The 13,678-nt window shown below is 52.1% G+C and overlaps 1 protein-coding gene across 6 annotated transcripts in view; it reads left to right on the forward strand.

Annotated features, from left to right (window-relative positions):
- The first annotated feature begins 4,442 nt into the window (after positions 1–4,442).
- The window catches only part of LOC136110874 (dynein axonemal heavy chain 9-like), a 56,784-nt gene continuing 47,548 nt past the window's right edge, over positions 4,443–13,678 (forward strand). For 3 of the 6 annotated variants that reach the window (XM_071817705.1, XM_071817706.1, XM_071817708.1), the window contains exons 1-5: positions 4,443–4,634; positions 10,624–10,820; positions 11,474–11,632; positions 12,424–12,504; positions 13,115–13,245. In XM_071817705.1, coding sequence (XP_071673806.1) covers positions 4,482–4,634; positions 10,624–10,820; positions 11,474–11,632; positions 12,424–12,504; positions 13,115–13,245 — 721 coding nt within the window. In that variant the 5' untranslated portion in view covers positions 4,443–4,481. The remainder of the gene's footprint in view (positions 4,635–10,623; positions 10,821–11,473; positions 11,633–12,423; positions 12,505–13,114; positions 13,246–13,678) is intronic. The other 3 variants (XM_071817703.1, XM_071817702.1, XM_071817704.1) reach the window with 3 other exon arrangements.

The raw sequence follows: 13,678 nt of genomic DNA on the forward strand, positions 1-13,678 counted from the left end.
GCAGCGAGCGACACCCGGCCATGTATGAAGCTGAGTTGGGAAACAAATGATCCTGTCTGGGTGGATCAATGGCCATTACCAAAAGAAAAGCTCGCACATTTAGAGGAGCTGGTTGAAGAGCAACTCAGTCTCGGACATTTGGTCCCTTCCACCAGCCCGTGGAATACACCTGTTTTTACTATCCAGAAGAAATCAGGGAAGTGGCGTTTGTTACAGGACCTCAGGGCAATTAATGCAGTAATGAAAGATATGGGGGCACTACAACCAGGTCTTCCTACCCCAACCATGCTTCCAAAAGATTGGGATATAACTGTCATTGATCTGAAGGATTGTTTTTTCACGATTCCTTTACACCCAGAGGATTGTGAAAAATTTGCCTTTACTGTTCCAGTGCTTAATCATCAAGCTCCCACAAAAAGATATCATTGGGTAGTGCTACCTCAGGGAATGAAAAATTCTCCTACTATTTGCCAATGGTATGTAGATTTGGCTTTAAAATCATTCAGGCAACAACACCCTCAGATGATCATCTATCATTATATGGATGATATCCTTTTGTGCAATAAAGAGAAAATTAGTAAGGACATAATAACTCAGTTGACAAAGCAATTAGGTCAATGGGGTCTGGTTGTGGCACCAGAAAAGGTACAGCAAACCGCACCATGGAAATATTTAGGATATGAACTAACTCAGGCCATGATTAGACCTCAGAAGCTTACTGTGAAAGCAAAGATAGCAACCCTTCACGATGCAATGAAGTTAGTAGGGGACTTACAGTGGATAAGAAATGTTGTGGGTATTACAAATACAGATTTGCAACCGCTGTTTAGTCTCCTCCGTGGGGGACGAGACCCCCAAGAACCACGGTGCCTCACACCAGAAGCACAGAAAGCGCTTGAGCAGATTGCAAGAAAAGTTTCACAGAATACTGCTCAGCGGGTAAGATCAGAATTGCCTGTTACTCTCTATGTCTATAATACCAATAAGGAAGTGGCAGGACTTTTGGCCCAGTGGAGCACGGAAGAAAAGGATCCATTGGTAATATTAGAATGGATATTTTTAAACAGCCAAAAACAAAAAACCATCATTCAGAGGTGGGAAGCCATTGCCCAAGTGATAGTGAAAGGACTAAGCAGATTTCTGACATTGTCTGGACTATATGTTGCTAAAATTGTGATCCCTATTTCCCTCAATTTGTTTGAACAGATCCTTCTCAAACATGACGATCTTGCCTCAGCTCTTGCCCGGATTCCGGTGCAGGTGGACAATCATTATCCACCACATCCTATATTTAAGACCAACCTCCCCTTAGAGCCTATGTCAATTTTTAGTGAGCATCCACTAGATGCTATAACCATTTTCACAGATGCGAGTAGTCGCTCATGCAAAGGAGGCTTTGTATGGTTTGAGAATGGTCAGTGGCATTCACAGATTGTCATAGCTGAAGGATCGGTTCAAATTTTAGAATTGCGAGCGGTGACAGCAGCATTGCAAAAATGGCATAACTCTCCAGTTAATCTGGTAACAGATTCTCTTTATGTTGTGGGAATTGTACAAAGAATACATAGAGCACTTTTGCAGCGAGTTTCCAATTCCTTATTGTTTGAAGCATTGTTAGATTTGTGGAACGTATTAGATTATAGGACAGCACCAGTATTTATCATGCATATAAAAAGCCATACTAACATACCAGGTGGTCTAGTAGAGGGAAACAGCACCATAGACAAACTTGTGGCAGTAGCAGATATATCCCCTTTTGAACAAGCCAGACAAGCTCACGAATTCTTTCATCAATCCTCAGCAGCACTCCGAAAGCAGTTTACAATTACAAAGGAACAAGCTCGAGCCATTATCGCAGCTTGTCCTGATTGTGCCCGCATAGTCCCTCTCCAACAAAAGGGAGTAAATCCTCGGGGCTTGCAGCCAGGTCAGTTATGGCAAACTGATATTACTGAATTTGCACCATTTGGCAGACAAAAGTACATTCATGTCTCCATAGATACCTGTTCAGGACTGCTGTGGGCTACAGCCTTGACCTCAGCAAATGCAAAGGCAGTAAAACGTCATTTACTACAAGCTTTTGCTGTCATGGGTGTCCCTACACAAATCAAAACAGATAATGGTCCTGCATACCACTCTGACAGACTTGCAGCCTTCCTCACCCAGTGGAAGGTACAGCACCTGTTTGGAATCCCTTATAATTCTACTGGCCAAGCAATTATTGAGCGTGCACACCGTGCATTAAAAATCTCTTGTCTGTTTTGAAAAAACAAGGGGGAATTGGTGTGAGCCCAGAAGAGGTATTGATGAAGGCATTGTATGTGCTGAACTGGCTTAATCCTAAAAGTGAAACTGAAATGGAACCGGTTGTTATGCACCAAATCAAAAATGTCAAAGATTTTTCCGAAAATGTGCCTAAGGTTAGTGTGTTTAATCCGACAACACAACAATGGGAAGGTCCTATGTCACTAATAACCTGGGGAAGGGGATATGCTTGTGTTTCTACAGGTAACCACAAAAATTCATGGATCCCAGCAAAGTGGGTGAGACCTTGGCTAGCTAACAGAGAAGAAACCGGTTGCAGTGATGACAACCCTTAACCTCAGACATGTTATCGCTTTAAGCAATGAATGTAGCCAATGTTGAGAATACCACTTTGTAAAACAGAGCAGCAATTAATTTTTTGTTATTGGACATGTTCACAGTTATGAAGAGTTTGATTGTATGTGTTGTTTGAACTTAAAAGTTAAAAAGATAGAAGATTTGCAGAACAAGAAAATAACAGAAGATACTGGGTTTTTTGGGGTGAATGCCTTGTTTGGTTAAAAGGAATATTGAAAACAGGTTTGTTCTTGTTAATTGTAATTGTATTAGCCTTAATGTTCTTACCCTGTATTTCACACTGTATTTAAAGCATGATATGGCGTATTGTTAATATTAAATAAAAGAGGGGGAGATGTAGTGGCAGAGCCCCCCCCGCCCCAGGGGGATGGGGTTGTCCCCAGCCTGGCTGAGAGGTGAAGCCAGAGACAAAAGAGACTAAAGGAGCACCATTAGAAGGTAATAATGAGTGAGCAATCGCCGGACACATGCGTGCAGAGCGCGTGGACAGTACATGCAGCCTATCATGTTATTGTATAGCACGAGTTACAACCAATCACGTTGTTGTAAGGCGCGTGGACAGGGCAGCTTTGCTATAAAGCCAGCCCGGTCCGACAATAAAGCGAACTCTGTGAACATCATATTGGTGTGTCAGGTTCCGTGGCTCGCATGGATAAAGCAACACCTGGGCAGTGCCAGGCGGTGTGAGCAGGACAGAGCTGAGCACACAGCGGGTGGGACGGGATCTGTGACACTGACAGGGAGCAGACCCAGGGACAGAGACACAGCTGCAGGCAGCACAGCCATGGGCAGGAAGAGTTAACTGCTACCAGAAATGCTGGAGATGGGATTTAGGAACCTCTCTCACATCCCCTGCAGTGCAGACACATTTCCCAGTGCAACCCCTGGTCTCCTCTCCTCTCCATCAGAGCCTCTGCCCCGAAGCAATGGGGTCCAGGTCCTGAGTCTCCACCTCAGCAGCTGGACCTCCAGGGGAAGGGTTCCTGGAACGTGAAACACAAAAAAGGTGCTAAAAGTACTTGCTCTACAGTGTCATTTCATGAGTGGCAGCAGCACAGTCGGGTAAGGAGAAGGTTCCACAGCATGCCCGTCTGCCTTTCTGTCCTTGCTTTATTTCTCAGAAGCACTGCAGTGTTCTTCCCTGTTTCTCCACCTGTTCCTGGAGCTCTTGCTCTCTGGGGTTGGGGTGGGACATGCAGCTGAAATATTCCCATGGTATGCATGGTCTTAGGAGCAAAGCACCGTGACTCAGCCTAAGTAGATCTGCCGCTTATTCTTTTGTACTGCCAGCAGATTGTGGAAGTAGAGTATAAAACCCATCCTTATGGAGAGATCTTTGCATTTTAGGCTTAGTCTAAGTAAGTGGGACCGGCGGGCAAGGACTGAACCGGAACGGCGGGGCGGTTGGTCCTACGCAGGGACAGGATCTGGACGCGACCGAGCGAGCCTCTCGCGGGTGGCTGCGGGACAGTGTACGTGACTCTACGAGTCGAGCTTTTCGACCCTCGCGATCCGTGCACACGCTCGGCGAGTCCGTGTCTGGAGTTTCGGGGCTCGCGCGTGGCGTGGGGATGCGGGTTTCGTGGCGGTGGTTTTTTTTTTTTTTTGGTGGGGGTTTATTTCGGCAGGGGCGGCGGGGTCGTGGTGGTGTCGTCGTGCCCCCCACCCGCACCTGCCGCCGCCGCCGCCGCCGTATAATTTCACTTCGTGTTCCGGCTCAGACTGCACGGCGAGCACAAACACCCCCCCCCCCGCCCGCACCCCAAAGCGCGGTCTCTCCCGCCCTCGCCTTGCCCCCCGCCCCCTCCGGCCCACCCGCGGGAAGGGCCGGAGGGGGTCGGCAACTGCGCGCGCCGCGCATGCGCGCTCTCCCCGCCGCCCGGCAACCGGCCCCCTGCCCCCCGCCAGGCGCCCAACGGTCAGTCGCTCGGAGTCAAGCCCGTCGGGCGGGCGGTCGCGGGGAGGCCAGCGCGGGAGCGTCTTGCCGATCGGCCGAGGAACCCCGCGCGCGGGTAGGCAGGGAGGCAGGCGGGCCGGGACGGGGAGACGGGGACGGGGACGCGGTGTCTCTATGCCTCCCCGGGGGGAGGCAAAGCCGCTGGCGGGGTCGGTTTCTTCTTCAGCCCGCGGCCGGGGCGGGCAGCGGGCCGAGGGACCGAGCGAGCGAGCCACCGAGGAAGAAGCGCGGGAGGCGGCAGCACGGGCAGGTGAGGGGGTTAGGCCTCCGACAGCGGGGCTGAGAAACCGCGGGACGCCCGCGTGCCCCCCCCGCCCCCGTCCACCCCCCCCGCCGTCCACCCCCGTCCACCCCGGGCACGGAGCCGGCAGGGACGCCCCGGCTTCCCGGGGGGGAGGCGAACTCGCTGGCGAAAGGCCGGGGCGGGGGCTGGGGAGGAACTCTGGGCGGGGATGGGCGGCCGGGCTCGCTGCGGCGGACTGGGGCGGGCAGGCGGTGGTTGGGGCCGGGGAAAGCCGCCGCCTGTGCTCTCATTGCCCCTCCTGGTACAGTGTTATTTGGAGCACAGAGTTTAGGGGATGGACAGTGAGCAATGAACGGTTATAGAGTTGCAAAGAAAAATGACCCTATCTAAAGGACAGTCTCTCCCAGGATGTGAGTCTCTGCAGTGCAACCCTTTGCTAATTGCAAGGCAGAGAGCAGATGATTCAGTAAGTGGGGTTTATGGATCACAAATAGACATTAGTAGAAAAGATGCCCTGGGAAGGTTCAACATATATGGAGGTACAAATGCCTGGGTAGAATGGATCAAATATATGGTGCAAAGCCTAAACGAGCAATTGCTATGCCTGTGCGGCAGGAAGGCCTGTGGCCCAAGTGGTACCCTTCCCTCTGGGGTGGAGCGAAGATTGACAGGGGATGGAGTGCATCTTAGCCTTATGCCAAGACTCTACGGCATGGAGAAATAAGTCGTGTCATACTCTCTCCCTACTGTTTCCAGCTTTGCAGGGAAAAATATCAAAATCCCCCTGGCATTTTCAGGAATAATTGGAAATCATACTGCCTGTCTCTCACGACGCGGCAGGAATGATACCAAGTTCCTAGGAACATGAGTAGGTGTGCAGAGACACAGGAAGTTGGTCCTCATATGTCCTCAAATGCTTCTTGAGTGGATCTTTGGTGGTACTGTGGGAAGATGACACTTCATTCCATTTTATCCCCCACTGGGAAGGTACCTGTGACGTCGTACAATTGGAAATTCCTTTTACCCTGGCATTTGAACACTGTGATCCATCAGGGCAACAGAAAAAGGAGTTGAGGGCTTTCCTCTGATGACAGGGTTTATTTCAATTAGATTGGGGTCCCCAGAGGAGTCCCCAAGGAACACAAAGCAAGAAGTCAAGTTAGCTGCGGGTTCTGAGTCCTTTTTGTTTTGGTAGGTAACTACAAACAAGAATGTAGACGGGATAAATAACATTTATTTATAAGTTATACTAGACAAGCAGTTAAATGAATCACCAAGCAATTAGATGCTACTAGTAGAATGGCATGGGAAAATAACATGGTCCCCGATACGATGTTGGCAGAAAAAGGTGATATATGTCTAACCACAGCTTCAGCAGAAGAATTGGCTGAGAATTCAGGTGTAGATAGTCCACTCATGGGATTGTTAGAATCTTGGTTTGGAATATTGAGAGAAATTACTTCTTTAATCGAAGTAACAGAAGCACTGATTTCTATAGCATGCTACATCATTCCGTGTCTGCGAGGACTTGTTCAACACCTTATTGGACAGCTCTATCAAAGCAAGTGCCTTTAGGGCCACTGCCATGCTCAGATAAAATGATCCTGCTAAAAGAAGGGGGGTGGTGCTGGCAGTGTGGGACAACAGCCCGTGTGCTTCAGGGTGGGGGCAGCGGCTGGTTCTGTAGTTAACAAAACACGAAAAAGGCCCCTCCCGTCATGGGGTTGAAGTTTCTTCTATCCAGGTTTTCATTAGTGTTGCCCCCATATCTACCAAAAATTCTACTTGTTTGTTCTTTTGGGTTTCTTCTTCCCAAAGCGGGAAGCACCACCCAGGCTGGTCCCCCAGAAGGACCAAAAGGTGACTGTGAAAAACAGAGTTTTCCAGGTTGCGCCCGGGTTACCCTCCGTGGTGTTTCGCAGGCTTTCTTCACTCTAGAATGGCGAATCCAGGCATTCTGTTCTCTGATATTGGTAGCAGTCAGGGGGTCTTGAAATGGACCTTCCTGTTATGGTTTCAAAGTTTTCTGCAAAAGACTTCACATACTCGTCAGTAAAATGTGGCCCTCAATCAGAGGATCTAACAGCTGGGCCTCCAAGCCTTGGTATTATTTTGTGTATCAGTGTTGTAGTCACCTCCTAAGCTTTTGCTGTCCTGGTAGGGAACGCTTCTGGCCAACCTGAAAAAACATCAGTTAATACCAACAAATATCGGTACCCCCCTTTTCCTGGGAGTTCTGAACAATCAGTTTGCCATTGTGGTCCAGGCCCATTCCCTTTCCCCATTTGACCCATTTCTAGCTTGGGCATATTTTTGGGATTAGTCTGGAGGCAAAGATCACACCGCTGTCACCTCTTCCACAGTGACAGACAAATCTCTAGCTCCTGTCTCCCTAATCAAATGTTTGCGTAGTGGTTCTAGTCCCCAAGGCCCCTTCTTCTGCTCTTCCCTTCCTAAAGGCCAAACCAGGTGGGAGAAAGCCCCACTGTGTTTGCTTTTTCAGGAGAAAAATAAGTGCTAAAAAGCCACTTTGGGGGTGCCCAGGTGGATCCAGTGGTATCCAGACCCCCCCCAGAGGGAGCATCCCCCAGCACCCCCAAGTCCTTCGCAGGGCTGCTCTCAGGCCCTCCATCCCCAGCTTGTGTTGATACCCGTGGTTGCCCGGGGCAGCTGCGTCTCCCAGGCGAGCTGGGTCCCGCCCCGGCCCGCCCCCGGCTCCTCGCAGTGTCCCGCCCCGGCCCGCCCCCGGCTCCTCGCAGTGTCCCTTCCCCCGGGCAACGCGGCTCTTCCCCGCAAACACCCGCCGGTGCCGGCCGGATGGAGCAGGCGGTGGAGCCGGTGCCCGGCGCCGAGCGGCTGTGCCGGTGCGCGGCGCGGGGGCTGGGGGTGCCGGCGGAGCGCTGGGAGCGCTGGGCAGGCGGGGAGGCGGCGGGGCCGCTGCTGCGGAGCTTCCTGGCGGGGCCGGCGGGGCCGGCGCTGCTGCTCTGGCGGGGCCCGGCCGGGGAGCTGGAGCTGGGGCCGCCCCCGCCGCCCCCCGCCGCCCGCCGCAAGGGGCTGTTCTTCCTGCGGGCCCCCGGCGCCGGCCCCGGGGAGCTGCTCTGCGGGGACCTGCCCACCGATGCCCTGCGGCACTTTGCCGCCCTCGTGGAGGAGGTGAGGATGAGGGGCCACGGGGGCAGGCTCAACATGAGGAGAAATTTGTTTGCTGGGAGATGGCAGAGCCTGGCCCAGGCTGCCCAGGGCGGGTGTGGAGTCTCCTTCTCTGAGACATTGAAACCCGCCTGGACCCACCTGTGTGATCTGCTCTGTGACCCTGCGTGAGCAGGGCTTGGACTGGGGGATCTGCAGAGATCCCTTCAACCTAACCAGGCTGGGATCCTGTGAGGCCTGGGCAGCCCCGGAGGTGCAGAGGGAGCCCTGGCACCCATGAGTACCGGGTGCCCCTCGTACATGGCAGCGGGGAAGGTGTCCCCTCCTACAGACAGGCTCCTTGGCCTCCCTCCCTTCTCTGCTGATGCACTTGTACCCTTAACTCTGCCCTTTGCAGTACCATGGACGGCTTTAGAACTCATATAAACCACCTGAATGCTGATCCACATCAGCTCTGTCTATCAGTGGGGTCCTTGTGGGACTGATGTACCCACAGGTGCTGGAGGGGACATCTGCAGGTCACCTACTCCAAACCCCTGCTCAAGCAGGGCCATCCAGAGCCAGTTGCCCAGGGCCATGTCCAGGTAGCTCTTCATTATCTCTAAGGATGGAGACTTCACAACCTCTTTGAGCAACCTGGGCCAGTGCTCGATTACTCTCCTAGTGAAAAAGTGTTTTGTGATGTTCAGGAGCCTCCTGTAGCTCAGTGTCGGGTTATCTCAGGTGGGCTGATGTTTTCTTAAAGAGATCGTCAAGAGGTTCGAGTGCTTTTGCTTTGCTGTGTTATTAGCCTGAACTAGACAATGTTGTTTCGGTTTATTCCTGATGGCTCCTCACCTGGAGAAGTCTCAGGAATGAGGCTGTAATGGGAAAGCAGAGGAGCTGCTGGATTTGAGAAGCTCTGATCATGATGTTTGGTATATTAAGATGGTGACTGATAGATTGGATTCCCAAGAGCAGGCTGCCAGACTGGTTATCCTGGTTTTGTGAGAAAACACATTATTTATACGGGGAGCTTTTGTTTTGATGAGCCCCGTGGTCTTGCGAAGTCTGCACAAACAGTGGTTTTGCATCACGGCTGGCCAATAGCATTGCAAGCACCGTCTGCTATGGGTAGATGGTGGGGTAGGAACACTTTGGCAGATCCTGTTAAATCCTGTTTTCTGAATGCCTTTGGGAGCCGGGATTGTGCGTCCCAGCTGCGTGTTTGCAGGCTTTGCTCTCCCCTGTGCAGACATGCAGTATTTCTGCAGGGAGCAGATTGTGCCTGGTTTTCATCCTATTTTCCTCTCAAGCTTCACTTGAAGGCAAAAGCAGCGGTGGTGCTGGGTCAGGCAGATGGGGTGGGTCTGCGTGAAGGTGAAAAAGGTCTTGAATTTCCTGGGGTTGGGGTCGTGTGTTCCTCTGCCCACACTTTGTCTTTATTCAGTGAGGGGTCACAGCTGGTGACCTTGTCCACTTGTTGCTTCACTCCTGCGGTGCCGAAGGGAACACACCTGCTCTGTGGGCTGGGGCTTCGTCCTGAGTCCAGTTATCATTTTAACAGTCAGAAAGAAAATGAACGGCTATCATTTGCCTGGTTACAACATCACTGGCATTAGCAGTCCACATGCTTTAAGTAATAGAGACACATCTTGCTAATAATGCAGCTAAAACTGCTGAAGGTGAACTCGTCAGCACCTGCCCGTGTGTTCCCTGGGGTTGTGCTCCCCCTTCCCACGGCTCCCTGGGCACGAAGGTGGCTGGTCGGGTCTTCTTCGGGTCTACAGAGCCAGCCACAGTTCCAAAGAGTCTTCAGCATCCTGGGACAGCACCATGGAGGTGCTGAGCTGCTTTATTCCGTTTCAATTTTATGTCCATTTGCAGCTATTTTTATGCCTTTAGTCACCTCCCCCCCCTCCCCTACCCCCACCCTGAGTCCAGTAACACAAAAGGCTGTTGTTTGTCACTAGGGACAACCTGGCTTTGTTAGGCTGTTGCCACAGGCTGGTCCCAGTGCAGAGCCAGCCAGGATAGGTGACAGACACGGTGTTGCTGTCACAGCTCAAACAAGCCAAAAGCAGCTCAAATCTGGGCAAACCCCGACCAGCCCCACAACCCCATGCTGCCGGGTCAGTAAAAGTGCTGATAAAGGCAAAGCTCCTGTTTGGTGGGCTGCAGCTGGGACCTGGGGGACCCTCAGCACCAGTGTATCCCAGGGGGTACCAGCAGACCTTCCCTTGCAGCACACTGAGCTCAGCCCAGCCCTGGCAGGCTCAAAGGGCAGCCTGACGGCTGTGCCCATGGGCAGGGACATGGGGACCAAGCACCGGGGACAGTTGTGAGGGCAAGGGACAGCAGCCCATGGGGCCATCTCCAGTTGCGGGCTTGAAAGGCTGGGAGAGCCTGGGGATGGGGCTGCTCACTTTGCCTACTGGCTTCCACCCTCCTTGGCTGCTTGGATTTGGGGAAAAGGGTGTTCTGCTGTATAAAGTGGGCCTGTAGAGATGCCCATTCATCATCAGCTGCCTCTATTTCACATGGGAACTGCTTGAGACAGCAATGAATATGGGTCTCCAGGCTTGGCCAAGCACAGACCTCAGAGCCTGGTGGCCCGTCCGTCTCCTGCTGCACTTTTTTCTCCATTGGTCTTCCGTGACTCCCGCTGTAGGTGATCGTGCCCATCCTAACGAACAAGAAGAACCATCAGGGCTGGCCAGAAGTGGTGTCACAAGACATCGTGCGTCATGTCCACAACCTCAAAAGTACCATTTTCACAGTTGTTGGCCAAGTAGACGGCAAGACCTTGCTGCCTCTCCCAGCTGGCTCAGAGGGAATTGAGGACATTGATCTGGAAAATGAGAAATCGTGAGTACCACCCCAAAATAACAGGTTCTGGAAGGTCCAGAGAAGCAGATGCGTTTGTACATCAAGTTGTCATCGTGTCTGGGCTGCGTGCGTGCCCCTGTGGAACCCCAGGAGATGTGTGGGTGCAGTGGAATGAATCACTCCTCAGACAGGACGTGGTGCGGGTGGGATTTTGTGAGAAGTTACTGCTTCCAAGGCAGTGGGGTGACCTGTCCTCAGCTTCCCAGCCCACTTGGTGGTGTTTCTTGCTGAATTAAGTGAGTTAATGACTGCAGGGATGTAGAATATTTTGAGGGAGAATGGTATGGGGAGAGAGAATCTTGCTGGATGTGTGAGTCTCCAGGTCAGATCCTGAACCTGAATGGATCTGATGTGACAATGACTGGCTGTGCAGAGAGGTGGCGACTGGCTCTTCATTTCTACCATTCACTTTATGAACAGTGTTGTTGCCCACACTGCTGCAGACATTCAGCCATTTTCTCCAGAGTGTAATTCCTATATTAAACCAGTGACAAAATCTTATGGGGTTTGATTGTTTTGTGGTTTTGAAATGTGAAACCCTGTAAAATCCAGCTGCCCACACGGCCATTGGAAGTAGATCCAACTGAGCAATGCACATCAACAAAGTTAATCACGTACTCTGTTTACTACAGCATGGAACGGATAGATAAATCTCTGGTGTATGCCATGGAGTCGGCCATCATAGACTGGAGCCACCAGATCCAGGAGGCACTGAAGAAAGAGTCTTCAGAGCCTCTCCTGCAAGGCAGCAATCCGAACCCGAAGGTGGAGCTGGAGTTCTGGAAGAACAGGTACCCAGAGCAGCCTGGCCAGTGCATGGTGCCCTGTGGTGCTGGTTTTGTGTAGAGGGAGAGTGCTGGTGGTGGAGCTGCTAATTCCATGAGTTGAGAAGAACAGGCCACTTGGGGTTCATGTAGGCTTCAACTAAGGAAAATTGCTCCCGCACAGAAAATCATCATGATCTGCAAAGTGCCTGGGAGGTCACTGGGCAGCTGGCTGTGTTTTAACTTAGCCCCACCACAGGGGCTACACCTCAAGGGACTTTTTTCAGAAATGCCCTTTACAGGATCCCAGGCTGGTTGGGCTGAAGGGACCTCTGCAGATCCCCCAGTCCAAGCCCTGCTCACGCAGGGTCACAGAGCAGATCACACAGGTGGGTCCAGGCGGGTTCGAATGTCTCAGAGAAGGAGACTCCACACCCGCTCTGGGCACTCTTTCGTCACTGTTCACTAGGAGCCATCCACAGGAGTAATTGCTGATGGACACCTGCTGGGGGCTGTCTGGAAATGGTGCATCTCAGCTGGCTGCTGTTCATCTGTCAGGGCCAGAGGGGCTTTAGATGCTCAGGAGCCTGGGAGTGGTATTTCCTCCTGCCCTTTGAAAACCTTTGTGCTGTACTGGTTCAGGCTGACTCGGGGCAAAGCCCTGCTGGCTGGAGAGCTGTTGCTAATGCCTGCAGAAACACGATGGCTTTTTTTCAGCGATGTTCTGTCAGTAGCAGAGCTGCTGTCATGCTGAACTCAGCACTTTCTGTCCTGTAGGGTTTGTCTGTGCCTCATGCAGCTTTCTCCCATTTCCACAGTCCATGTGTAGCTGGAGGAAGCCCTGAATCAGGCCCAGGGGAAACAGATGATGTTGGGGGACAGCTGATGGCCCAGTGTAGGTGGGTAACATGGCCACCAGCATCCTGGTGTGCATCAAGAACAGTGTGGCCAGCAGGCCCAGGGCAATGACTGTCCCACTGTACTCAGCGCTGGGGAAGCCAAACCTCAAATCAGTTTTGGGCCCCTCAGGCCAAGAAAGACCTTGAGGTAGTGGAGTGAGTTGAGAGAAGGGAATAGAGCTGGTGAGGGGCTGGAGCACAAGTGTGATGGGAGTGGCTGAGGGACCTGGGGGGTTCAGCTGGAGAACAGGAGCTGAGGGGAGACCTTCTGATCTCTGCACTGCCTGAAAGGAGCTTGGAGCCAGGGGGGGTCGGGCTCTGCTCCCCAGGAACAAGCGCCAGGATGAGAGGAAACGGCCTCAAGTTGCGCCAGGGGAGGCTGAGGTTGGATATTAGGAAACATTTCTTCCTAGAAGGGGTTGTGAAGCATTGGAACAGGCTGCCCAGGGCAGTGGTGGAGTCACCATTCCTGGAGGGGTTGAACAGTCACAGAGATGACATTCTCAGGGACACGGGGCAGTGCCAGGGGTTAGGTTATGGTTGGACTCGATGATCTTGAGGGTCTCTTCCAACCAACTGATTCTGTGATTCTGTGTCTCGGTTGCTGTAGGTGTGATGACCTGGAATGCATTTACAACCAGCTGACAACGAGGAAGGTCAGGAACATGATGGAGCTGCTGGAGAGAGTTGAGAGCAGCTACATCCCAGCCTTCAAAACCATGCTAATGGATGTTGAGGCAGGTGAGATGCTGGGGCAACTTTACCACAGTGCTGGCTTCTGGCCTTTCTTCATGGCCTGGTGTGACTGATTTCAAGCCAAATCTTTCTAGTTTGTGAATTGAGACTGGGCTGCTTGTGCTTGAGTCTAGGCTTTTGTTTCCAGGCTGGGACAAGCTCCATCGCTGGTCTGTTGAGCCAGACTCTTGCCAAAGTTCAGGGTGAATGGGTTTGGGAATTTATTCTGCTGTAATAAAGTGTTTGCATTACTCTAACAGGACTCACCTCAACTTCCACCAGCTCCTCTGGTGTTATTATGCAGGAACGGGAGTTCAGACTAAGAGGACAGATCTTGTACCTAAGACTGCTTTGTTAGAGCGCTGCTTCTCAGGCTTTGGCCACTGCAGCCCGAATTTCCTTGCTTTGCTTTGCTTAGGGGAGTTGAGCGCAGCCCAAG

Source organism: Patagioenas fasciata, chromosome 21 (assembly GCF_037038585.1).
Source record: "Patagioenas fasciata isolate bPatFas1 chromosome 21, bPatFas1.hap1, whole genome shotgun sequence".
In the NCBI taxonomy this organism is placed as follows: Eukaryota; Metazoa; Chordata; class Aves; order Columbiformes; family Columbidae; genus Patagioenas; species Patagioenas fasciata.